Source organism: Coregonus lavaretus, assembly GCF_964263955.1.
Source record: "Coregonus lavaretus genome assembly, contig: HAP1_SCAFFOLD_465, whole genome shotgun sequence".
Lineage (NCBI taxonomy): Eukaryota > Metazoa > Chordata > Actinopteri > Salmoniformes > Salmonidae > Coregonus > Coregonus lavaretus.
Genome location: NW_028164548.1, coordinates 96,368 through 120,402, shown reverse-complemented (window position 1 = coordinate 120,402; position 24,035 = coordinate 96,368). Strand labels below are relative to the sequence as shown.

Here is a 24,035-nt window from a genome sequence, read left to right as displayed (position 1 = left end):
TTGCTGGAAACTGCCGGGAACTGGAAGACGCTGTCGTACACGTCGATCCAGAGCATCCCAAACATGCATGTCTGGTGAGTATGCAGTCCATGGAAGAACTGGGACATTTTCAGCTTCCAGGAAATGTATACAGATCCTTGCGACATGGGGCCGTGCATTATCATGCTGAAACATGAGGTGATGGCGGCAGATGAATGGCACGACAATGGGCCTCAGGATCTCGTCACGGTATCTCTGTGCATTAAAATTCCCATCGATAAAATGCGATTGTGTTCATTGTCCGTAGCTTATTCCTGCCCATACCATAACCCCACCGCCACCATGGGGCACTCTGTTCACAACGTTGACCTCAGCAAACCGCTCGCCCACACAATGCCATCACGACGCCATACACGCTTTCTGCCATCTTCCCGGTACAGTTGAAACCGGGATTCATCCGTGAAGAGCACACTTCTCCAGTGTGCCAGTGGCCATCGAAGGTGAGCATTTGCCCACTGAAGTTGGTTACGACGCCAAACTGCAGTCAGGTCAAGACCCTGGTAAGGATGACGAGCACGCAGATGAGCTTCCCTGAGAAGGTTTCTGACTATTTGTGCAGAAATTTTTCGGTTGTGAAAACCCACAGTTAAATCAGCTGTCCTGGTGGCTTGTCTCAGACCATCCTGCAGGTGAAGAAGCCGGATGTGGAGGTCCTGGACTGGCGTGGTTACATGTGGTCTGCAGTTGTGAGGCCGGTAGGATGTACTGCCAAATTCTCTAAAACGATGTTGGAGGCGGTTTATGGTAGAGAAATTAACATAAAATTCTCTAGCAACAGCTCTGGTGGACATTCTTGCAGTCATCATGCCAATTGCACGCTCCCTCAAAACTTGAGACATCTGTGGCATTGTGCTGTGACAAAACTGCACATTTCAGAGTGGCCTTTTATTGTCCCCAGCACAAGGTGCACCTGTGAAATGATCATGCTGTTTAATCAGCTTCTTGATATACCATATTTTAGCAAAGGAGAAACGCTCACTAACAGGGATCTAAACAAATTTATGCACAACATTTGAGAGAAATAAGCTTTTGTGCGTATGGAACATATCTGGGATATTTTATTGCAGCTCATGAAACGTGGGACCTACACTTTACATGTTGGGTTTATATTTCTGTTCAGTATAGTTAGTATGTGTATGTTTTTAACATTATTTTAACATTTTTGGGACATATCCAGAAACATACATAACATATATAAAACTAAGGTAAATATCTTGAGTGAGTTAGTATGTTTTTAACATTGGTTAATCATGTGTCCTTCTGTTATTGTCTTAATGCATCTCATTATTCTTAAAGCTTTGCATATTTAACAGTGTATCAACATATCTCCTCTCTCCAGACTGGCTGGCTGTGATCTCGCATATGAATCCTGTGAGACTCTGGCTTCAGCTCTGCAGACACCAAACTCCCCCCTGAGAGAACTGGACCTCAGCTACAATGACCTGGGAGACAGAGGAGTGGAGCTGCTCTGTGTTGGACTAACCAGTCCACTCTGCAACATACAGACACTAGTGTGAGTTAACTATCTTCAGTATGAGTTATTATGTGGATGTTTCAGACATTTGTTAATCATGTGCTCTTCTGTCCTCTAGTCTAGGTCAGTGTGGTCTGACAGAGGGTTGCTGTTCAGATCTGGCCTCAGTCCTGAGTTCACCCAACTCACAACTGAAACAACTGGAGCTGAGAGACAATGACCTGCAGGACTCAGGAGTTACACTGCTGTCTGCTGGACTGGAGGATCCAGACTGTAAACTACACACACTGGGGTAAGTACAGCTGTTTCAGTCAGGTCGGTACTGAGCTGAGTTACACTGCCCTCTGCTGGACTGGAGGATCCAGACTGTAAACTACACACACTGGGGTATGTACAGCTGTTTCAGTCAGGTCGGTACTGAGCTGAGTTACACTGCCCTCTGCTGGACTGGAGGATCCAGACTGTAAACTACACACACTGGGGTAAGTACAGCTGTTTCAGTCAGGTCGGTACTGAGCTTAGTAAAACAAATACTCTGAACATCTGATGTTTCATGACAATGTTTGTGTCATGGACAAATATATGGGTGTCCTACAAGATGATTGACACCAGTCCACCAACCTAGACAGCTGTTGTGTCTCTCTGTAGGCTGTCTGGCTGTCTGGTCACAGAGGAGGGCTGTGCTGCTCTGTCTTCAGCTCTGAGGTCAAACCCCTCCCACCTGAAAGAGCTGGACCTGAGCTACAATCACCCAGGAGACTCTGCAGGGGGACTGCTTTCAGCTGCTCTGGTGGATCCCACAGATAAACTAATGAAGCTGAAGTAAGTCAGAATAGATGTCCTAATAGTGTGAGCAGTGGTTGTGTCCTATATAGTGTAGTAGGTTCAGTAACATGAGGACATGATGGTAGAATAAAGGGGACGTTTACCCAGCGGGCTTAGCACTCCAACACAGCATACATCATCACCACATGAATACTCTTCTTCTGCATCTCTGATATCCTGTTGGAATTGTACTCTGTTCTGAATGCAGTAGGTAGGATAGAATACCTGTATGTCTCTAGTAATGAATTGTACTCTGTTCTGTATGCAGTAGGTAGGATATAATACCTGTATGTCTCTAGTAATGAACTTGGATAGTGCACCAGAACACAACAATATGGTTTAAATGTTGACTGCTTTATTAGGTCTTTGTCAGTCAATAACCTGTTTCTCCTACAGTGTGGATCATGGTGGAGAGTTCAGGCTGAAACCAGGGCTGAGGAAATGTAAGTCTCTTCAATCCTAATTAACTGCATATTCAGAACTACAGTAACATAGTAACTAATCAATACTTGTTCTCTACCTACAAAACAACATTTTATATGAAGATGTGGTTTGATTAAACTCTCATTTTGTCTACAGATGCCTGTCATCTCACCCTGGACCCAAATACAGCAAACCCAAACCTGATACTGTCTGAGGGGAACAGGAAGGTGACACGGGTGGAGGAGAAGCAGCATTATGAAGACCATCCAGACAGATTTGACCATGATTCCCAAGTTCTCTGCAGAGAAGGCTTATCTGGATCTCGTTATTACTGGGAGGTGGAGAAGGATGGTGGCGGGGCTGGATGACAGTTGGATTGGATACAATAGGAAGTCCTGGAGTATATTCTGCATGGACGGTGGATATACATTTATCCATCGTGGAGTCGGCAGATCCATCCCTGGTCCTGTTTCTAACAGAGTTGGAGTGTATCTGGACTGGCCAGCTGGTACTTTGTCCTTCTATAGTGTGTCCTCCTCTGGTACACTGACACACCTTTACACAGAACACACCACATTCACTGAACCCCTCTATCCTGGGTTTGGGTTTGGGGTTTCCTCCTCCTCAGTGACCCTGTGTCAGATAGATGACCAACACATTCAAAGGTGAGTCATGACAATGTTTTATCATGTGTTTTCCTCTGGAATCATTCCTACAATTAGATTAGTAGTAGTGGTGTGTTTTAATGTGTTCTGTTGGACCTACAGACAGTTAGATTAGTAGTAGTGGTGTGTTTTAATGTGTTCTGTTGGACCTACAGACAGTTAGATTAGTAGTAGTGGTATGTTTTAATGTGTTCTGTTGGACCTACAGACAGTTAGATTAGTAGTAGTGGTGTGTTTTAATGTGTTCTGTTGGACCTACAGACAGTTAGATTAGTAGTAGTGGTGTGTTTTAATGTGTTCTGTTGGACCTACAGACAGTTAGATTAGTAGTAGTGGTGTGTTTTAATGTGTTCTGTTGGACCTACAGACAGTTAGATTAGTAGTAGTGGTGTGTTTTAATGTGTTCTGTTGGATGTACAGACAGTTAGATTAGTAGTAGTGGTGTGTTTTAATGTGTTCTGTTGGACCTACAGACAGTTAGATTAGTAGTGGTGTGTTTTAATGTGTTCTGTTGGACCTACAGACAGTTAGATTAGTAGTAGTGGTGTGTTTTAATGTGTTCTGTTGGACCTACAGACAGTTAGATTAGTGGTAGTGGTGTGTTTTAATGTGTTCTGTTGGACCTACAGACAGTTAGATTAGTAGTAGTGGTGTGTTTTTAATGTGTTCTGTTGGACCTACAGACAGTTAGATTAGTAGTAGTGGTGTGTTTTTAATGTGTTCTGTTGGACCTACAGACAGTTAGATTAGTAGTGGTGTGTTTTTAATGTGTTCTGTTGGACCTACAGACAGTTAGATTAGTAGTAGTGGTGTGTTTTAATGTGTTCTGTTGGACCTACAGACAGTTAGATTAGTAGTAGTGGTAATGTTTTAATGTGTTCTGTTGGACCTACAGACAGTTAGATTAGTAGTAGTGGTGTGTTTTAATGTGTTCTGTTGGACCTACAGACAGTTAGATTAGTGGTGGTGGTGTGTTTTAATGTGTTCTGTTGGACCTACAGACAGTTAGATTAGTAGTAGTGGTGTGTTTTAATGTGTTCTGTTGGATGTACAGATGTTTCCTCTCCTATGTCTCACTGTAGTGTCAGTTTCACTCTAACCACAAGAGGGCATCATAACCTGTTAAAATGATACCTGTTGACTTCACGTCTCTAGGGGCTTTCATCAAGATAAGCAATGTCACCTGTAATGTCACCATCAGTATTGACTTCATGGAAGTTGACATAGTGTTATGTCACATTAGGCAATGCACCCTACATAGGGAGCTGTTCTGTCACCCTTTATACACCCTTTGTATTGCTTATGAAGACTGTATGTATGCTATATAAAGCCTTTATAAGTTGTATTTAGTTTAATCACAGTCTATCCATCTGCTTTCCCAACAGCAGAGACCATGGTGGAGAGTGTTGTATCAAGCCTGGACCTGAGAACACCAGAGACCAGATATGTGAGTGTTAACTGATAATTGTTTTAAAATCAAAATACGATTAAAGCGTTCTTGAGTCCCAGGCAAGGAACACAATCATGATCTATTTGGTCAAAACAAACTTAAAGGTAGAGTCAGCAATATGATGTAGATGCACATAGTAAACATCATAGTGGGTAAACTTCTACAACAACTAAGGGCGTTGGAGCGCGATGCTAAACTCCTCTGTTTTGGTCCCGTTTCTACCACGCTGTAAGAGAGTGAAGAGAACCCGTGCACCTGGGCAGATACTGTGTGAGAGAGAAGTCAGGCATCTTGCTCATCACAATATCTGCGGTGCTGCTCGTACAACATCATTTAGCGGACTCTACCTTTAAGCTCTCATCCTGGGATCTACCAGAAATCAGGCCCCCAACATCTACAAAACATGGACCAGAACCATGTTGTTTCCTGCTTCCACAAACATTCATTAATATAACACTAATGTCAGATTATGGTATGATAATGAGTGTACATTCTGAGACTGTTGCTCACTTACATTCATTTTTATTACAAGTCTGTTTAATATTTATTAATTCATTATTACATGAGATTGTCCGTTTTAAATAACAACTACTTTTGACTTCAGGGATTCCTCAGAGCTGTAAGACTTGTGACCATGTTGAGGTAAGTCATAATGTCAATTCTCACTTTTACATACCTTCAGGAGTCAGGCACAGTCTGAAAGCCAGGTGTGTACTGACCAACCATTCATACTGGGATATAGACAGTCCTGTGTTCTGCTTTAGTAATATAAACACAGTCTGAAAGCCAGGTGTGTACTGACCAACCATTCATACTGGGATATAGACAGTCCTGTGTTCTGCTTTAGTAATATAAACACAGTCTGAAAGCCAGGTGTGTACTGACCAACCATTCATACTGGGATATAGACAGTCCTGTGTTCTGCTTTAGTAATATAAACACAGTCTGAAAGCCAGGTGTGTACTGACCAACCATTCATACTGGGATATAGACAGTCCTGTGTTCTGCTTTAGTAATATAAACACAGTCTGAAAGCCAGGTGTGTACTGACCAACCATTCATACTGGGATATAGACAGTCCTGTGTTCTGCTTTAGTAATATAAACACAGTCTGAAAGCCAGGTGTGTACTGACCAACCATTCATACTGGGATATAGACAGTCCTGTGTTCTGCTTGTAGGAATGCAGGATTTTAACTTCTGTCATATTTTGTCATTAGACAGTTTAATTGGATCAATCACCAGCATTCCATGTAACATTGAATAAATACATTAGATAAATTACTTTGTTCATTTAATGGGCCAGTTTCCCGGACAAAGATTAAGCCTAGTCTTGGACCTTAAATAACTTTCTATTGAAACTTCCATTGATCATGCTTGAAGTCCAGCACTAGACTCAATCTGTGTCCAGGAAACTGGCCCCATATGTATAACTGACATGCTTGTCCATGTTCAGGACTCCACACAGTGGCTTAAGATTGAACCCTTGACTTCCACTGTCCATGGAGTGAAAATGTTCAGGTAAAATAACTACTTTTAACATTTCATTCCACTTGCTAGTGTATTTCCCCATTACCTTTGGGAACAGTCTTCTAATCCAACCTCTCCATTTGACGATTGACCCTCTCTACCATATCTTGTTGTTGCCCTCAGGCACAGGACACCCAAAGGGCGTTATGAGTGCACAGTGTCTGGGCTCCGCTGGGTGTGTGAGAGAGATGTCATTCTGAAGTATCACTTCAGGAACTGGGAACCCTACAGTCAACTTCTGAAAGACATGCAGTATGGACAAGGTGGTCCATTGCTAGACATCACTATGGAGTTAGGTGAACTGGAGGAAGTTCATCTGCCACACTTTGTCTGTTTAGGTAAAACCATATAGACATAGTATTCAGAAAGACATTTCCATGTAACTGAGTTTCACTTCCTGAATGAATAAATGAATATTCTGGGAGTTTGAGTTTACTGTGATCTGGTACCGCATATTCTTTGTGTTTTAGTTGTTTGAATAATACAATATTTGTCTTTCTGTCTCCTTTTTATTGTGTTGTTCAGGGACCAACCCTTCCCTGAGGAATGAGATGAAGATTTTTCATGTAGAGGAACATGGAGTGTCTGTTGAGGAAGTGCATGAGGTCACCAGATTCCATGCCAAAATTCTCCATCCTAAGTTCTCACTTATCTCTGTTATACTGAGCTATATCTTTTCGCGGAACATAGATGTCCACTCTATCTGACAGTGAAAAAGCAAACACTAATTCCACGCCTATACCTGTTCCCCAGTAACCCCAGCCAAATACAGGTGAGGTACCATTCTTTTAGAGGTGACCTTAACTAAGCAGTGGTACGGTTTATGTTGACACTCATAACATGAAGATAATAGTGTGTTGCTAGTTTTCTGAATATTGTTTGAATATGACTATACATTGACTGGCTGTGTATTTCATGCCTCGTTTCGCAGGCTGTGGAACAACAGGAAAAGTCTCAAGGGTCTTCAAGGGTTCTCATCACAAGACCAGAGCAGGCCTTCAAACTGAATAGTTTCTTCAGACTGAACATTCCCTGTTCTACCTACATCAATCCACAGGTACAGTTTTAGTAGACTAAGAACATGAATCTGACATTTAAGTCACATTTCTATCCATTGCTCTCTGTCGCTCGATGGCTCTCAATTCAAATGGCTTTATTGGCATGGGAAACATATGTTTACATTGCAAGCAATCTCTCTCTCGTTCTCTCCATCTCTCTCCAGAAGATTCATCTCATACATAGAGACTCCACACCAAGCTTTTTCAGGGCGGTTGTGAAAATGACAGGGGTTAACATTGAGATGGAGTTATTCGGTGATGATGAGAGGATTGCATGGAAAGAAGTGGTATCACAAGGTAGGAGCATATGTCAATCATAACTTTGTACTTTTGTAACAGATGCTATTTAGAGTGATATAACCTCATTTTATTTATCTTTCAGATGAATACATCACTGCCACCCATTCAACAAGTAAGTAAACATGAGTTACAGTGCATTCAGAAAGTATTCAGACCCCTTGAATTGTTCCACATTTTGTTACGTTACAGCCTTATTATAAAATGGATTAAATAGTTTTTCCCCCCCCCCTCATCAATATACACACAATACCCCATAATGACAAAGCAAAAAAAAACATATTTATAAAAACTAAATAAATAATGAAATATCACATTTACATAAGTATTCAGACCCTTTACTCAGTACTTTGTTGAAGCACCTTTGGCAGTGATAACAGCCTCAATTCTTCTTGGGTATGATGCTAGAAGCTTGGCACACCTGTATTTGGGGAGTTTCTCCCATTCTTCTCTGCAGATCCTCTCAAGCTCTGTCAGGTTGGATGGGGAGCGTCGCTGCACAGCTATTTTCAGGTCTCTCTAGAGATATTAGATCGTGTTCAAGTCCGGGCTCTGGCTGGGCCACTCAAGGACATTCAGAGACTTGTCCCGAAGCCACTCCTGCGTTGTCTTGTCTATGTGCTTAGGGTAGTTGTCCTGTTGGAAGGTGAACCTTCGCCCCAGTCTGAGGTCCTGAGCGCTCTGGAGCAGGTTTTCATTAAGGCTCTCTCTGTACTTTGCTCCGTTCATCTTTCCCTCGATCCTGACTAGTCTCCCAGTCCCTGCCGCTGAAAAACATCCCCACAGCATGATGCTGCCACCACCATGCTTCACCGTAGGGATGGTGCCAGCTTTCCTCCAGATGTGACGCTTGGCATTCAGGCCAAAGAGTTCAATCTTGGTTTCATCAGACCCAGAGAATCTTGTTTCTCATGGTCTGAGAGTCTTTTGGTGCCTTTTGGCAAACTCAAGTGGGCTGTCATGTGCCATTTACTGAGGAGTGGCTTCCGTCTGGCCACTCTACCATAAAGGCCTGATTGGTGGAGTTCTGCAGAGATGGTTGTCCTTCTGGAAGTTTCTCCCATCTCCACAGAGGAACTCTGGAGCTCTTTCAGAGTGACCATCAGGTTCTTGGTCACCTCCCTGACCAAGGCCTTCTCCCCCGATTGCTCAGTTTGGCCGGGCGGCCAGCTCTAGGAAGAGTTTCGGTGGTTCTAAACTTCTTCCATTTAAGAATGAAGGAGGCCACTGTGTTCTTGGATACCTTCAATGCTGCAGAACTGTTTCGGTACCCTTCCCCAGATCTGGGCCTCGACACAATCCTGTCTCGGAGCTCTACGGACAATTCCTTCGACCTCATGGCTTGGTTTTTGCTCTGACATGCACTGTCAACTGTGGGACGTTATATAGACAGGTGTGTTCCTTCTCAAACATGTCCAATCAATTATATGTACCACAGGTGGACTCCAATCAAGTTGTTCAAACATCTCAAGGATGATCAATGGAAACAGGATGCACCTGAGCTCAATTTCCAGTCTAATAGCAAAGGGTCTGAATACTTATGTAAATAAGGTATTTCTGTTTTGGAATATTTTTTTATTCTGTATATTTGTATTCTTCTGTTCACTCTGTCATTTAAGTCATTATTGTGGAGTCACTACAATGTTGTTGATCCATCCTCAGTTTTCTCCCGTCACAGACATTGAACTCTGTAGCTGTTTTAAAATCACCAATGGCCTCATGGTGACATCACTAAGCAGTTTCCTTCCTGTCCTGCAGCTCAGTTCAGAAGGACGACTGCATCTTTGATGTGTCTGGGTGGTTTAATACATCACCCACAGGATAATTATTAACTTGACCGTGCTTAAAGAGATATTCAATGTCTGATGTGTTATTGTTACCCATTTACCAATCACTGCCCTTCTTTATAAGGCTTTCTAAAAGATCCCTGGTCTTTGTATAAAGTTGAATCTGTGCTTGAAATGCGATATTTGACTGAGGGACCTTACAGATGTTGAATGTATGGGGGACATTTCCACTTTGACATTAGATTATTCTGAGTAGATTGTTGATAAAACATTAATAAGGGCATCTATTTTCAATGACTTCTCAATAAACCTAATACGAAAAATTATTATTTCAATTTTTTTATTTTAAATTGACTGACTTTAATTGGAATTGACCACAACCCTGGAGTCGGCTCTATACAATAAATGACTATCAGAGGAATGATAACTGGAGAGACTGGAAGATGTAGAAACAGCTGCTGTTAACCCTAAAGCCATATTAATTTAATTGACCCCCCCTTCAGCATTAACAGTCCCTGACATTCCTGCTGAGGAGTTTCTGAAGAAACACTGGGCTAAACTAATTCAGCGAACCAAAAACTCAATGCCAATAGCAGATGATCTGTGGTCAAAGAACATGATTGGTGAAGAAGAGCACTCCAGAATAACAGCTGAAACAACTGAACAGGACCGAATGAGAAAACTACTGAAAGCAGTCATCCCCAAAGGACCAGAAGTGATGGGAGCTTGTCTCAAAGCTCTCGTTGAACATGAAAACCATCTTGTTAAGGACTTGAGTGAATCTAGGTAAGACAGTTTTCATTGCTCCCTCCCTTGAATATGTGTAATGATTAAATGTAGGTCAAATAAAAACACAGCTACCCAGATCTAAGAGGAACTGTTTTTCCAAGCATGTTTTAGTGTTTCTGTCTGTAATAAATGACTGTTATCTTATTGTAGTTACATCATAGGACCATCATCACATCATTATCTCCTCCATACTTTCTGATCTCTCTCTTCCCTTCTCCTCCATACTTTCTGATCTCTCTCTTCCCTTCTCCTCCCTACTTTCTGATCTCTCTCTTCCCTTCTCCTCTCTACTTTCTGATCTCTCTCTTCCCTTCTCCTCCATACTTTCTGATCTCTCTCTTCCCTTCTCCTCCATACTTTCTGATCTCTCTCTTCCCTTCTCCTCCATACTTTCTGATCTCTCTCTTCCCTTCTCCTCCATACTTTCTGATCTCTCTCTTCCCTTCTCCTCCATACTTTCTGATCTCTCTCTTCCCTTCTCCTCCATACTTTCTGATCTCTCTCTTCCCTTCTCCTCCATACTTTCTGATCTCTCTTCCCTTCTCCTCCATACTTTCTGATCTCTCTCTTCCCTTCTCCTCCCTACTTTCTGATCTCTCTCTTCCCTTCTCCTCTATACTTTCTGATCTCTCTCTTCCCTTCTCCTCCATACTTTCTGATCTCTCTCTTCCCTTCTCCTCCATACTTTCTGATCTCTCTTCCCTTCTCCTCCATACTTTCTGATCTCTCTCTTCCCTTCTCCTCCCTACTTTCTGATCTCTCTCTTCCCTTCTCCTCTATACTTTCTGATCTCTCTCTTCCCTTCTCCTCCATACTTTCTGATCTCGCTCTTCCCTTCTCCTCCATACTTTCTGATCTCTCTCTTCCCTTGTCCTCCATACTTTCTGATCTCTCTCTTCCCTTCTCCTCCATACTTTCTGATCTCTCTCTTCCCTTCTCCTCCATACTTTCTGATCTCTCTCTTCCCTTCTCCTCCATACTTTCTGATCTCTCTCTTCCCTTCTCCTCCATACTTTCTGATCTCTCTCTTCCCTTCTCCATACTTTCTGATCTCTCTCTCTTCCCTTCTCCTCCATACTTTCTGATCTCTCTCTTCCCTTCTCCTCCATACTTTCTGATCTCTCTCTTCCCTTGTCCTCCATACTTTCTGATCTCTCTCTTCCCTTCTCCTCCATACTTTCTGATCTCTCTCTCCCCTTCTCCTCCATACTTTCTGATCTCTCTCTTCCCTTCTCCTCCATACTTTCTGATCTCTCTCTTCCCTTCTCCTCCGTACTTTCTGATCTCTCTCTTCCCTTCTCCTCCGTACTTTCTGATCTCTCTCTTCCCTTCTCCTCCATACTTTCTGATCTCTCTCTTCCCTTCTCCTCCATACTTTCTGATCTCTCTCTTCCCTTCTCCTCCATACTTTCTGATCTCTCTCTTCCCTTCTCCTCCATACTTTCTGATCTCTCTCTTCCCTTCTCCTCCATACTTTCTGATCTCTCTCTTCCCTTCTCCTCCATACTTTCTGATCTCTCTCTTCCCTTCTCCTCCAAACTTTCTGATCTCTCTCTTCCCTTCTCCTCCAAACTTTCTGATCTCTCTCTTCCCTTCTCCTCCATACTTTCTGATCTCTTTCTTCCCTTCTCCTCCATACTTTCTGATCTCTCTCTTCCCTTCTTCTCCATACTTTCTGATCTCTCTCTCTTCCCTTCTCCTCCATACTTTCTGATCTCTCTTCTTCCCTTCTCCTCCATACTTTCTGATCTCTCTTCTTCCCTTCTCCTCCATACTTTCTGATCTCTCTCTTCCCATCTCCTCCATACTTTCTGATCTCTCTCTTCCCTTCTCCTCCATCCTCTTTCTTATAGAACCTAATCTGAAGACGCTGAGGCCTGTCTCCTAGTCTGTGGACTAAGACACTTCTTCACCTAATCTGAAGACGCTGAGGCCTGTCTCCTAGTCTGTGGACTAAGACACTTCTTCACCTAATCTGAAGCCGCTGAGGCCTGTCTCCTAGTCTGTGGACTAAGACACTTCTTCACCTAATCTGAAGCCGCTGAGGCCTGTCTCCTAGTCTGTGGACTAAGACACTTCTTCACCTAATCTGAAGCCGCTGAGGCCTGTCTCCTAGTCTGTGGACTAAGACACTTCTTCACCTGATCTGAAGATGCTGAGGCCTGTCTCCTAGTCTGTGGACTAAGACACTTCTTCACCTGATCTGAAGATGCTGAGGCCTGTCTCCTAGTCTGTGGACTAAGACACTTCTTACCTGATCTGAAGATGCTGAGGCCTGTCTCCTAGTCTGTGGACTAAGACACTTCTTCACCTGATCTGAAGATGCTGAGGCCTGTCTCCTAGTCTGTGGACTAAGACACTTCTTCACCTAATCTGAAGACGCTGAGGCCTGTCTCCTAGTCTGTGGACTAAGACACTTCTTCACCTAATCTGAAGACGCTGAGGCCTGTCTCCTAGTCTGTGGACTAAGACACTTCTTCACCTAATCTGAAGACGCTGAGGCCTGTCTCCTAGTCTGTGGACTAAGACACTTCTTTACCTAATCTGAAGACGCTGAGGCCTGTCTCCTAGTCTGTGGACTAAGACACTTCTTCACCTAATCTGAAGACGCTGAGGCCTGTCTCCTAGTCTGTGGACTAAGACACTTCTTCACCTAATCTGAAGACGCTGAGGCCTGTCTCCTAGTCTGTGGACTAAGACACTTCTTCACCTAATCTGAAGACGCTGAGGCCTGTCTCCTAGTCTGTGGACTAAGACACTTCTTCACCTAATCTGAAGACGCTGAGGCCTGTCTCCTAGTCTGTGGACTAAGACACTGCTTCACCTAATCTGAAGACGCTGAGGCCTGTCTCCTAGTCTGTGGACTAAGACACTTCTTCACCTAATCTGAAGACGCTGAGGCCTGCCTCCTAGTCTGTGGACTAAGACACTACTTCACCTAATCTGAAGACGCTGAGGCCTGTCTCCTAGTCTGTGGACTAAGACACTTCTTCACCTAATCTGAAGATGCTGAGGCCTGTCTCCTATTCTGTGGACTAAGACACTTCTTCACCTAATCTGAAGACGCTGAGGCCTGTCTCCTATTCTGTGGACTAAGACACTTCTTCACCTAATCTGAAGACGCTGAGGCCTGTCTCCTAGTCTGTGGACTAAGACACTTCTTCACCTAATCTGAAGACGCTGAGGCCTGTCTCCTAGTCTGTGGACTAAGACACTTCTTCACCTAATCTGAAGACGCTGAGGCCTGTCTCCTAGTCTGTGGACTAAGACACTTCTTCACCTAATCTGAAGACGCTGAGGCCTGTCTCCTAGTCTGTGGACTAAGACACTTCTTCACCTAATCTGAAGACGCTGAGGCCTGTCTCCTAGTCTGTGGACTAAGACACTTCTTCACCTAATCTGAAGACGCTGAGGCCTGTCTCCTAGTCTGTGGACTAAGACACTTCTTCACCTCGTCAAGCCAGTGCTACAGCATGAAGCTGGCTAGTCAAAGACACTTCTTCACCTCGTCAAGCCAGTGCTACAGCATGAAGCTGGCTAGACAAAGACACTTCTTCACCTCGTCAAGCCAGTGCTACAGCATGAAGCTGGCTAGACAAAGACACTTCTTCACCTCGTCAAGCCAGTGCTACAGCATGAAGCTGGCTAGACAAAGACACTTCTTCACCTCGTCAAGCCAGTGCTACAGCATGAAGCTGGCTAGTCAAAGACACTTCTTCACCTCGTCAAGCCAGTGCTACAGCATGAAGCTGGCTAGTCAAAGACACTTCTTCACCTCGTCAAGCCAGTGCTACAGCATGAAGCTGGCTAGACAAAGACACTTCTTCACCTCGTCAAGCCAGTGCTACAGCATGAAGCTGGCTAGTCAAAGACACTTCTTCACCTCGTCAAGCCAGTGCTACAGCATGAAGCTGGCTAGACAAAGACACTTCTTCACCTCGTCAAGCCAGTGCTACAGCATGAAGCTGGCTAGTCAAAGACACTTCTTCACCTCGTCAAGCCAGTGCTACAGCATGAAGCTGGCTAGTCAAAGACACTTCTTCACCTCGTCAAGCCAGTGCTACAGCATGAAGCTGGCTAGTCAAAGACACTTCTTCACCTCGTCAAGCCAGTGCTACAGCATGAAGCTGGCTAGTCAAAGACACACCACCACGTTGACATCTTGACCTTCCTTAGATTCTTTATGGGATTGCAACTCACTCTGTCTGAAGGAAGGAAGGGAGGAAATGGCCTCACTAAAGGGGATACCTGAGAGGGCAGAGAAGGCACGTGACATCATCGACATGGTGTTGAGAAAAGGAACTGAGTCATGTTCCAGGATGATCAACCTTCTTGGGAAGCTGGACCCCTATCTTTGGACACAGCTTCAGATCTACAGTTGTAGCCAACCCCTGGGTGTGGGGAGACCAGGCAGAATAGACAGCCAGGGTGGTTCAACATTGTCTTGGTGTCTGTTGCTTTAATTCAGGCTCCCAAAAATTTACAGAAAATGTAAATCAAACATGACCACTATAATAGCAATAAACTAACCAAAGGTGCAGCCTCCTGGAGGTGTGTATCTTCTAGCAGGAGGATCAGTTAGTCCTCCACTAGGTACCTAGCTGTACCCCTATGTAGCAGGAGGGTCAGTTAGTCCTCCACTAGGTACCTAGCTAGACCCCTATCTAGCTGCACATGTTGGTACAACTATCTCTATATCAACTATCTCTCTCACACCAACCTACCTGATGTCTGTGTATTTTAAACTTTAGATTTTAAATTTCATTGTATATGTATTGTAAACATGTATTGTGAACGTGTTATATATACGGAGTGTAAACATATATTGCATATGCATTGTAAGCATGTATTGTATACATATTGTAAGCATGTATTGTATACATATTGTGGGGGCAGGGTAAGAGTCTGTTGGGTGGTGGGGGCAGGGTAAGAGTCTGTTGGGTGGTGGGGGCAGGGTAAGAGTCTGTTGGGTGGTGGGGGCAGGGTAAGAGTCCGCTGGGTGGTGGGGGCAGGGTAAGAATCCGTTGGGTGGTGGGGGTAGGGTAAGAGTCCGTTGGGTGTTGGTGGGGGCAGGGTAAGAGTCTGTTGGGGGGTGGTGGGGGCAGGGTAAGAGTCTGTTGGGTGGTGGGGGCAGGGTAAGAGTCTGTTGGGTGGTGGGGGCAGGGTAAGAGTCTGTTGGGTGGTGGGGGCAGGGTAAGAGTCTGTTGGGTGGTGGGGGCAGGGTAAGAGTCCGTTGGGTGTTGGTGGGGGCAGGGTAAGAGTCTGTTGGGGGGTGGTGGGGGCAGGGTAAGAGTCTGTTGGGGGGTGGTGGGGGCAGGGTAAGAGTCTGTTGGGTGGTGGGGGCAGGGTAAGAGTCTGTTGGGTGGTGGGGGCAGGGTAAGAGTCTGTTGGGTGGGGGGGGCAGGGTAAGAGTCCGTTGGGTGGTGGGGGTAGGGTAAGAGTCCGTTGGGTGTTGGTGGGGGCAGGGTAAGAGTCCGTTGGGTGGTGGGGGCAGGGTAAGAGGCCGTTGGGTGTTGGTGGGGGCAGGGTAAGAGTCTGTTGGGTGGTGGTGGGGGCAGGGTAAGAGTCTGTTGGGTGGTGGTGGGGGCAGGGTAAGAGTCTGTTGGGTGGTGGGGGCAGGGTAAGAGTCTGTTGGGGGGTGGTGGGGGCAGGGTAAGAGTCTGTTGGGTGGTGGGGGCAGGGTAAGAGTCCGTTGGGTGGTGGGGGCAGGGTAAGAGTCTGTTGGGTGGTGGGGACAGGGTAAGAGTCCGTTGGGTGGTGGGGGGGGCAGGGTAAGAGTCCGTTGGGTGGTGGTGGGGGCAGGGTAAGAGTCCGTTGGGTGGTGGTGGGGGCAGGGTAAGAGTCCGTTGGAATGGAAATCTAACTATCTAGTAATCATTACTTCCTCGTTTACCCTACCCTTATTAATAGTAGCATTATAAATAATGTTTTACTGCTGTTACCATGACAACTATCTAGTAATCATCACTTCCTTATTTACCCTGTCCTGTTGTGTTCTAAAATACTATTCTGATACAACCCCCCAAACAATACTAATACGTTTCTTATTAAACTTTATTTTCTAGTTTATTTTATGCACTTTGTTATTATTCATTACATCATTTATCAATCATACGTAGGCGCTAATCTGTACGTAAACCATGCAAGGGATCATTTCCACGCAAAGTGTGAGATTTATCAATATAAATGTTAGCTTGAGAGTGTTCAGCCCCATGACCACGATCAGTGCCAAGTGGTGGAATAAGGGAACTGCTTGTCAAGCGTAGAACGGGGAAAATATACTGTATGTTGAAAATGTGTTTTATTGTGAGAGTAATAATGACATTATTTTATTTATTTAATTATATTGACATTGTGAATTCATGCAACGTCTTGACAGGCTATAAATAATTTGACCACATCAGTGCATTTGTAACGATAATAATCCATATAAAGTACAGTCATTTGTTAAATTAGAGGTACGTGTGAAAATGAAACTATTGTGTAAATCCTATAAAAGACTGAGATAATGGAAATCCAATGAGAGATGGCTGATCTGCTCTGTTGGAAGATCTGGCACCGCTGCATTTCACAGAGAGCACGTTTTTAGAGACAGGTGGGACTTTTTAGCAGACAGTACAGATTGGCTCATCAGATATCGTTTCCCAAAACCAATCTCATAGGATCTTTGCGAGGATTTAAGACCTACTTTAGAAAGGCAAACCCATGCCATTCGGGTGCACGTCAAAGTGTTATCCATCCTCGGGTTTTTGGCAACGGGCACTTTTCAGCCGGAGCTTTCCGATCGGCCAGCGGCATCTCACATCCCTCGATGAGTCAATGTTTTGGATGCAATCATCAGCAAAACGTACTGTAACATACAATTCCCACCATCGCGCAACAGGTTAAGAGGGGTTTCTTTGCCATCAATGGGTTCCCAAATACGTCCTGTTGTGTTCTAAAATACAATTATGGTACAAACCTCCCAAAAAGACTAATGTGTTGTTTGTTAAACTCTTATTTTCTAGTTTATTTTCTGCACTTTGAGATTATTCTTGTTTTCAAAATAATGATTATTATTACTATTCATTACATCATACATAGGTGCTAATCTGTACATAAACCATGCAAGGGATCATTTCCACGCAAAGTATGAGATTGATCAATATAAATGTTACCTTGAGAGTGTTCAGCCCCATGACCACGATCAGTGCCAAGTGGTGGAATAAGGGAACTGCTTGTCAAGCGTAGAACGGGGAAAGGGAGATGCATAGCAGGTTGTACAACTGAATGAATGAATTCAAATGAAATGTCTTCCGTATTTAACCCCTCTGAATCAGAGAGGTGCTGGGTCTGCCTTAATCGACATCCACGTCATCGGCGCCCGGGGAACAGTGGGCTAACTGTTCAGGGGCAGAACGACAGATAACGCCAGTATGAAAAAAAAAAAAAGTATGTATGCACTCACTAACTGTAAGTCGCTCTGGATAAGAGCATCTGCTAAATGACTAAAATGATAATGTATCAATATAAATGTTAGTTTGAGAGTGTTCAGCCCCATGACCATGAGTACTCCTGAGTGGCGCAGTGGTCTAAGGCACTGCATCGCAGTGCTAACTGTGCGACTAGAGATCCTGGTTCGAATCCAGGCTCTGTCGCCGCGCGGTCGCACAATTGGCCCAGCGTCGTCCAGGGTAGGGGAGGGAATGGCCGGCAGGGATGTAGGTCAGTTGATAGAGCATGACGTTTGCAACGCCAGGGTTGTGGGTTCGATTCCCACGGTGGGCCAGTATAAAAAAAATATGTATTCACTAACTGTAAGTCGCTCTGGATAAGTGTGTAAAATGTAATGAGTGCGATCAGTGCCACTTGTCAAGCGTAGAATGGGGAAAGGGAGATGCATAGTAGGTTGTACAACTGAAGTACAGTTTTGCATTCACTTTTTCCCGAAACTAAATATGCTTCACTGCCCACAAATTCTGAAACATTGTCTACTCGAAAAAATAAAAATAAACTAGAGTTTATTGGTAGCCTACACACTTCAATACAAAAGATCAGCTGTCTGTTCACCTGTTACATTCTGCTGTATGTTATAAACCGCGCCGCGCACCCTGTCATCTGCATTGAGCAAACACTTTAAATAATAGCCTCTCTGATAGGCCCAATTAAATGAGAAATGCGTATGGTCATTTGCTGTATGGCTACATCGGGAATATGAACTCATCATGGCCAGAAAAGGGGAGGAATTTATTATGCAATGATTATGATAATGTTTTATGATTGTAAATTAAATATTGTCTACGCAAGAAATGTCACATTACATCATTCAGACGTCGCCTACAAACGTCAATGGAAAAGGTGAATCGTCTGTTCTAATGTTAAACTGCGCTTCGGATCGGATCGCATAGAGCAAAATAGGCTGCTGGAAATACTGTAGCTGATCTATTGACTACTGTGAAGTGGGTCCTATTAAATGAGAGATGGGACGAATGGTAGCCAATCCTAACTTGTTGTAGGCCTATAGGATATTTGGCGAGTATAGGCTTTATTCTGTAATGATCGTGGAAATGAAATAAAAACAGGAAATATATGCCTATTTCTAATTATTTTAAAGATACATCGATTTTCGCTCTTTCACTAACAGGAAATGATTGCATCTTGTTATTATATTTAGCTAGGCCTACCTGTTATTTTGTTCTGAATAAGAGTCTTGTCATATATTCCTCATCTGCACAAAGCTACTAGGCTACTTTGCCTTCTTAATGTGCAAGACTTCAACCACTAGAAACTGTGCGCACGCATGGTCTAAAGTTTGCGGGAAGGTGAGTCTGTCTGTCTGTCTGTCTGTCTGTCTGTCTGTCTGTCTTCTGTCTGTCTGTCTGTCTGTCTGTCTGTCTGTGTGTCTTCACATATTTTTATATTTCTTAATTCCATTCTTTTACTATTAGATTTGTGTGTATTGTTGTGTATTGTTAGATACTACTGCACTGTTGGAGCTAGGAACCCAAGCATTTCACTACACCCACAATAACATCTGCTAAATATGTGTATGAGACCAATAACATTTGATTTGATTTAAATGGCCCCTGGGTGTGAGAATTCATTATTGAAAAATATATAGAGAAATGTTGGTAAACCAATACATAGTCAGGGTTGGGGTCGATTTCATTTAAGTTCATCATTGGTTACCCATCCTATCATGTTACAACACAGATATGACCGTCTAGCGTCCTTCTGCCAAACCTGGGTGTTGTCACAGGGCCCTCTCTTGGTAACACCTGCAAAACATCACTAAATCAAATCCTGAAATAAAAATCCACTTTTACTAGATAAAATATGAATTTATGGGCTGAATACTTTATGAAGACTTTACATGACATAAATATATACTATAAACATATACGTGGTGAACCCGCCCACTGTGTTGAAATAGGAAGTAGAGGAAAAAATGTCAATATGAATCAATGCTATATATATATTTCGCACATTGACTCTGCAACGGTACCCCCCTGTATATATAGCCTCCCTACTGTCACTTTATTTTACTTCTGCTCTTTTTTTCTCAACACTTTTTTTTGTTGTTGTTTTATTTTTACTTTTTTTGTTACAAATAAATGCACTGTTGGTTAAGGGCTGTAAGTAAGCATTTCACTGTAATGTCTGCACCTGTTGTATTCGGCGCATGTGACCAATAAAATTAGATTAGATTAGATTTGATTTGATTTATATTATAGGCTACAGGGCTATGAGGTAGGGTATGGGCGATTGACTGCACATGATCGTGATATTAGCTTTGCGCTCTTTCAATTACTGGAGAAAGACGTGTATCAGGTAAACTAGTTTCTTTGAAAAAAAAGTCAGTCTCGTCAATTCGGCCAAGTAAAAGTGACGTGCAGCAATGGGCATTGAAACGTGTTTTTTTTTCTTCCTGAGTTCCAAGTTGTTTTGACCACACTGAAGTCGAAAGTCGGAGAGTTCCCAGTTGTTTTGACCGCACTGAAGTCGAATGTCGGAGAGTTCCCAGTTGATTTGAACGCACCGAAGTCGAAAGTCATCATCAACTTGCTGTAGTCACCTCTGTTAAGATGAGGTGTTGTAAATGTAGTGTAGTCAGTCTGTTAAGGTGAGGTGTTGTAAATGTAGTGTAGTCACCTCTGTTAAGGTGAGGTGTTGTAAATGTAGTGTAGTCAGTCAGTTAAGGTGAGGTGTTGTAAATGTAGTGTAGTCACCTCTGTTAAGGTGAGGTGTTGTACATGTAGTGTAGTCAGTCTGTTAAGGTGAGGTGTTGTAAATGTAGTGTAGTCACCGTTGTTAAGGTGAGGTGTTGTAAATGTAGTGTAGTCAGTCTGTTAAGGTGAGGTGTTGTAAATGTAGTGTAGTCAGTCTGTTAAGGTGAGGTGTTGTAAATGTAGTGTAGTCAGTCTGTTAAGGTGAGGTGTTGTAAATGTAGTGTAGTCACCTCTGTTAAGGTGAGGTGTTGTAAATGTAGTGTAGTCAGTCTGTTAAGGTGAGGTGTTGTAAATGTAGTGTAGTCAGTCTGTTAAGGTGAGGTGTTGTAAATGTAGTGTAGTCACCTCTGTTAAGGTGAGGTGTTGTAAATGTAGTGTAGTCAGTCTGTTAAGGTGAGGTGTTGTAAATGTAGTGTAGTCACCTCTGTTAAGGTGAGGTGTTGTAAATGTAGTGTAGTCACCTCTGTTAAGGTGAGGTGTTGTAAATGTAGTGTAGTCAGTCTGTTAAGGTGAGGTGTTGTAAATGTAGTGTAGTCAGTCTGTTAAGGTGAGGTGTTGTAAATGTAGTGTAGTCAGTCTGTTAAGGTGAGGTGTTGTAAATGTAGTGTAGTCAGTCTGTTAAGGTGAGGTGTTGTAAATGTAGTGTAGTCAGTCTGTTAAGGTGAGGTGTTGTAAATGTAGTGTAGTCAGTCTGTTAAGGTGAGGTGTTGTAAATGTAGTGTAGTCACCTCTGTTAAGGTGAGGTGTTGTAAATGTAGTGTAGTCAGTCTGTTAAGGTGAGGTGTTGTAAATGTAGTGTAGTCAGTCTGTTAAGGTGAGGTGTTGTAAATGTAGTGACGTCACCTCTTAAGGCGAGGCGTTGTAAATGTCCCAACACAGGAAGTCCATGTATAAGGAAGTAGAGGAAGAAATGGACGTTATGTGTAGAAGACAAAAACATCGGAGGTTTGTAGCTTTCTTTTACAATTTAATGTAGAAAAGTGTTCTGGAGAAGTTAGGCTAGAGAGACAGATGATTTAGGGGTAAGACATCTACAGAAATGTAAAGTTAATACAATACTGATTTCAACTTTCAAGAATGATAATTTTACTGTACATTGGTGTTGATTCATATTGCTTAGCCTAATCAATATGATCCAATGTGATGTGATGTTATAGGCTACAGGGCTATGAGGTAGGGTATTAATGGTAAAGGCGACTGACATCACATTATCGTGGTCCTCTGTAGCTCAGCTGGTAGAGCACGGCGCTTGTAACGCCAAGGTAATGGGTTCGATCCCCGGGACCACCCATACACAAAAATGTATGCACGCATGACTGTAAGTCGCTTTGGATAAAAGCGTCTGCTAAATGGCATATTATTTATTTATTTATATTATTATCTGCATGTCGAAACTGCGTTAGAAAGAGGTGCATCGGAATTATGTGAAGCTGTCACTAAAGAAAATAGTATGTTTCGACAAGTCAGTCAAGTAAAAATGACGCGCAACAATAGACATAGAAACTATTTAAATGTTGGGATAAATCAAAGTTCAAGTTGAAAATGCTTTCTGGCGACACCGATCAGAAAGAATGTGGTCCGTTTTGCTCAGTGCTGTACGCTTCATATAACTTGGCCAGCGCACTGTTGCGTAATGTTCCGCATCGTTGTCGGCACACCTGAATACAAGCCCGGGTGCAACGGACGAGATAAACTGTTGGCACCTCATGTGAAGTCAAGCAGTGCATGGGTGTATTCACTAAGGGCACTATTCCAACTTATGAAATGACGCCTTTCCTACGCACTGCTCATAGTTTCTATTCAGAAATATTGGAAGATGGAAAAAAAGTGTACAATAGGGGTTGAATAGGGGGGTCCTATACATTTACCCTAATTCTCACTAATCATGGAACTGTATGAAACCGGTTCAGTCGTCGTGAACCGTGAACCAGGCTACAGGTTTAACCTGCTACGTGTGGTCTGAGTTCCATAATGATTCAAACAGGCTACATGTCCTAAATTCTTGCACAACGTTAGCCTAATGCTAACGACCCTCAGGAACAACTGACGTGACAGAGGAAAGAAAGGGAAACAGAATGGAATGATGCTAAATGGAAGCTACAAATGGAAGAAAACGAACACTAAAGTGACAGTTATAAATGTATGTGGGTTTTACTGACGGTGGCTCTCGATAGTGGCTGATATTTAACATAATACAACTTGTAAAATAAACGGAGAAAAGCCCGGGCATAGCCTATAATTAAAACATTCCGAAGCTCATACATCAACTCGGCAGGTTCAGTCCTACAGAAGCCTAAAGCTTGACAAAATGGTCTATCACTCTGTCATACAGTACACGGTCTATCACTCTGTCATACAGTACACGGTCTATCACTCTGTCATACAGTACACGGTCTATCACTCTGTCATACAGTACACGGTCTATCACTCTGTCATACAGTACACGGTCTATCACTCTGTCATACAGTACACGGTCTATCACTCTGTCATACAGTACACGGTCTATCACTCTGTCATACAGTACACGGTCTATCACTCTGTCATACAGTACACGGTCTATCACTCTGTCATACAGTACACGGTCTATCACTCTGTCATACAGTACACGGTCTATCACTCTGTCATACAGTACACGGTCTATCACTCTGTCATACAGTACACGGTCTATCACTCTGTCATACAGTACACGGTCTATCACTCTGTCATACAGTACACGGTCTATCACTCTGTCATACAGTACACGGTCTATCACTCTGTCATACAGTACACGGTCTATCACTCTGTCACACAGTACACGGTCTATCACTCTGTCATACAGTACACGGTCTATCACTCTGTCACACAGTACACGGTCTATCACTCTGTCACACAGTACACGGTCTATCACTCTGTCATACAGTACACGGTCTATCACTCTGTCATACAGAGCTTTAAAATCAAAGGCCAAATGCTCGCAGGCTTCCCTTGTCTTCAATGCTACGGGCAACAATGTCATACTCGTTTGGACCAGACAGCATCAGATAGATGGCCTACACATAGAGAGACAGAGGGGCGCTGTTTAGCTCGCTCGGATACTTTCTCCTGTGAGATACATTCAGCCTCTTGCGAATTAAAGGACAATTATGAAGCACAGAGAGACGAAAGATACATTATAGCCTGGCTTCCTTTGGTATAGAATAAATACCTGTCAGCTATTTTAACTGTATGTAATGTCTACTTGGTAAATGTTTATAATGTCTGTCAATCTAAGCTGTAACGTCTTTTTAGTTGTGTTTACCCGAGGTAGACTAGCTGTTGTTATGGCGTCAGCTAATGGGGATCCAAGTCAAATCAAATCAAATTAACTGTGCATGTTTAAATGCAACATGAAGTCTCTGTTTGAACTTTGACCACAGACAGTAAAAGTGTTGTCATTGTTAATGGTTCTTCAACAATGTTCAGAAATATTGACTGTTCTGTTATTTCTTATTGTAGCTGAGTGAGCTGTGACT

At 43.2% G+C, this 24,035-nt stretch overlaps 1 protein-coding gene and 1 pseudogene across 2 annotated transcripts in view; both read left to right on the top strand.

Annotated features, from left to right (window-relative positions):
- LOC311116928 (protein NLRC3-like) overlaps positions 1-3,430 on the top strand; it is a 43,418-nt pseudogene extending 39,988 nt beyond the window's left edge. The window contains exons 6-10 of the transcript in view: positions 1,379-1,552; positions 1,632-1,805; positions 2,162-2,335; positions 2,735-2,781; positions 2,918-3,430. The product of the transcript in view is annotated as a protein NLRC3-like (transcript). The remainder of the gene's footprint in view (positions 1-1,378; positions 1,553-1,631; positions 1,806-2,161; positions 2,336-2,734; positions 2,782-2,917) is intronic.
- A 3,678-nt stretch (positions 3,431-7,108) lies between these two features.
- LOC311116918 (apoptosis-associated speck-like protein containing a CARD) lies at positions 7,109-10,337 on the top strand (the record flags this gene model as incomplete). The annotated part of the gene is made up of 5 exons (XM_084191937.1): positions 7,109-7,177; positions 7,337-7,462; positions 7,628-7,760; positions 7,846-7,875; positions 10,051-10,337. Exons 3-5 carry the CDS (start codon positions 7,685-7,687, stop codon positions 10,335-10,337), a joined length of 393 nt encoding a protein of 130 aa, XP_084048063.1. The 5' UTR covers positions 7,109-7,177; positions 7,337-7,462; positions 7,628-7,684.
- Between the last annotated feature and the right edge of the window lie 13,698 nt (positions 10,338-24,035).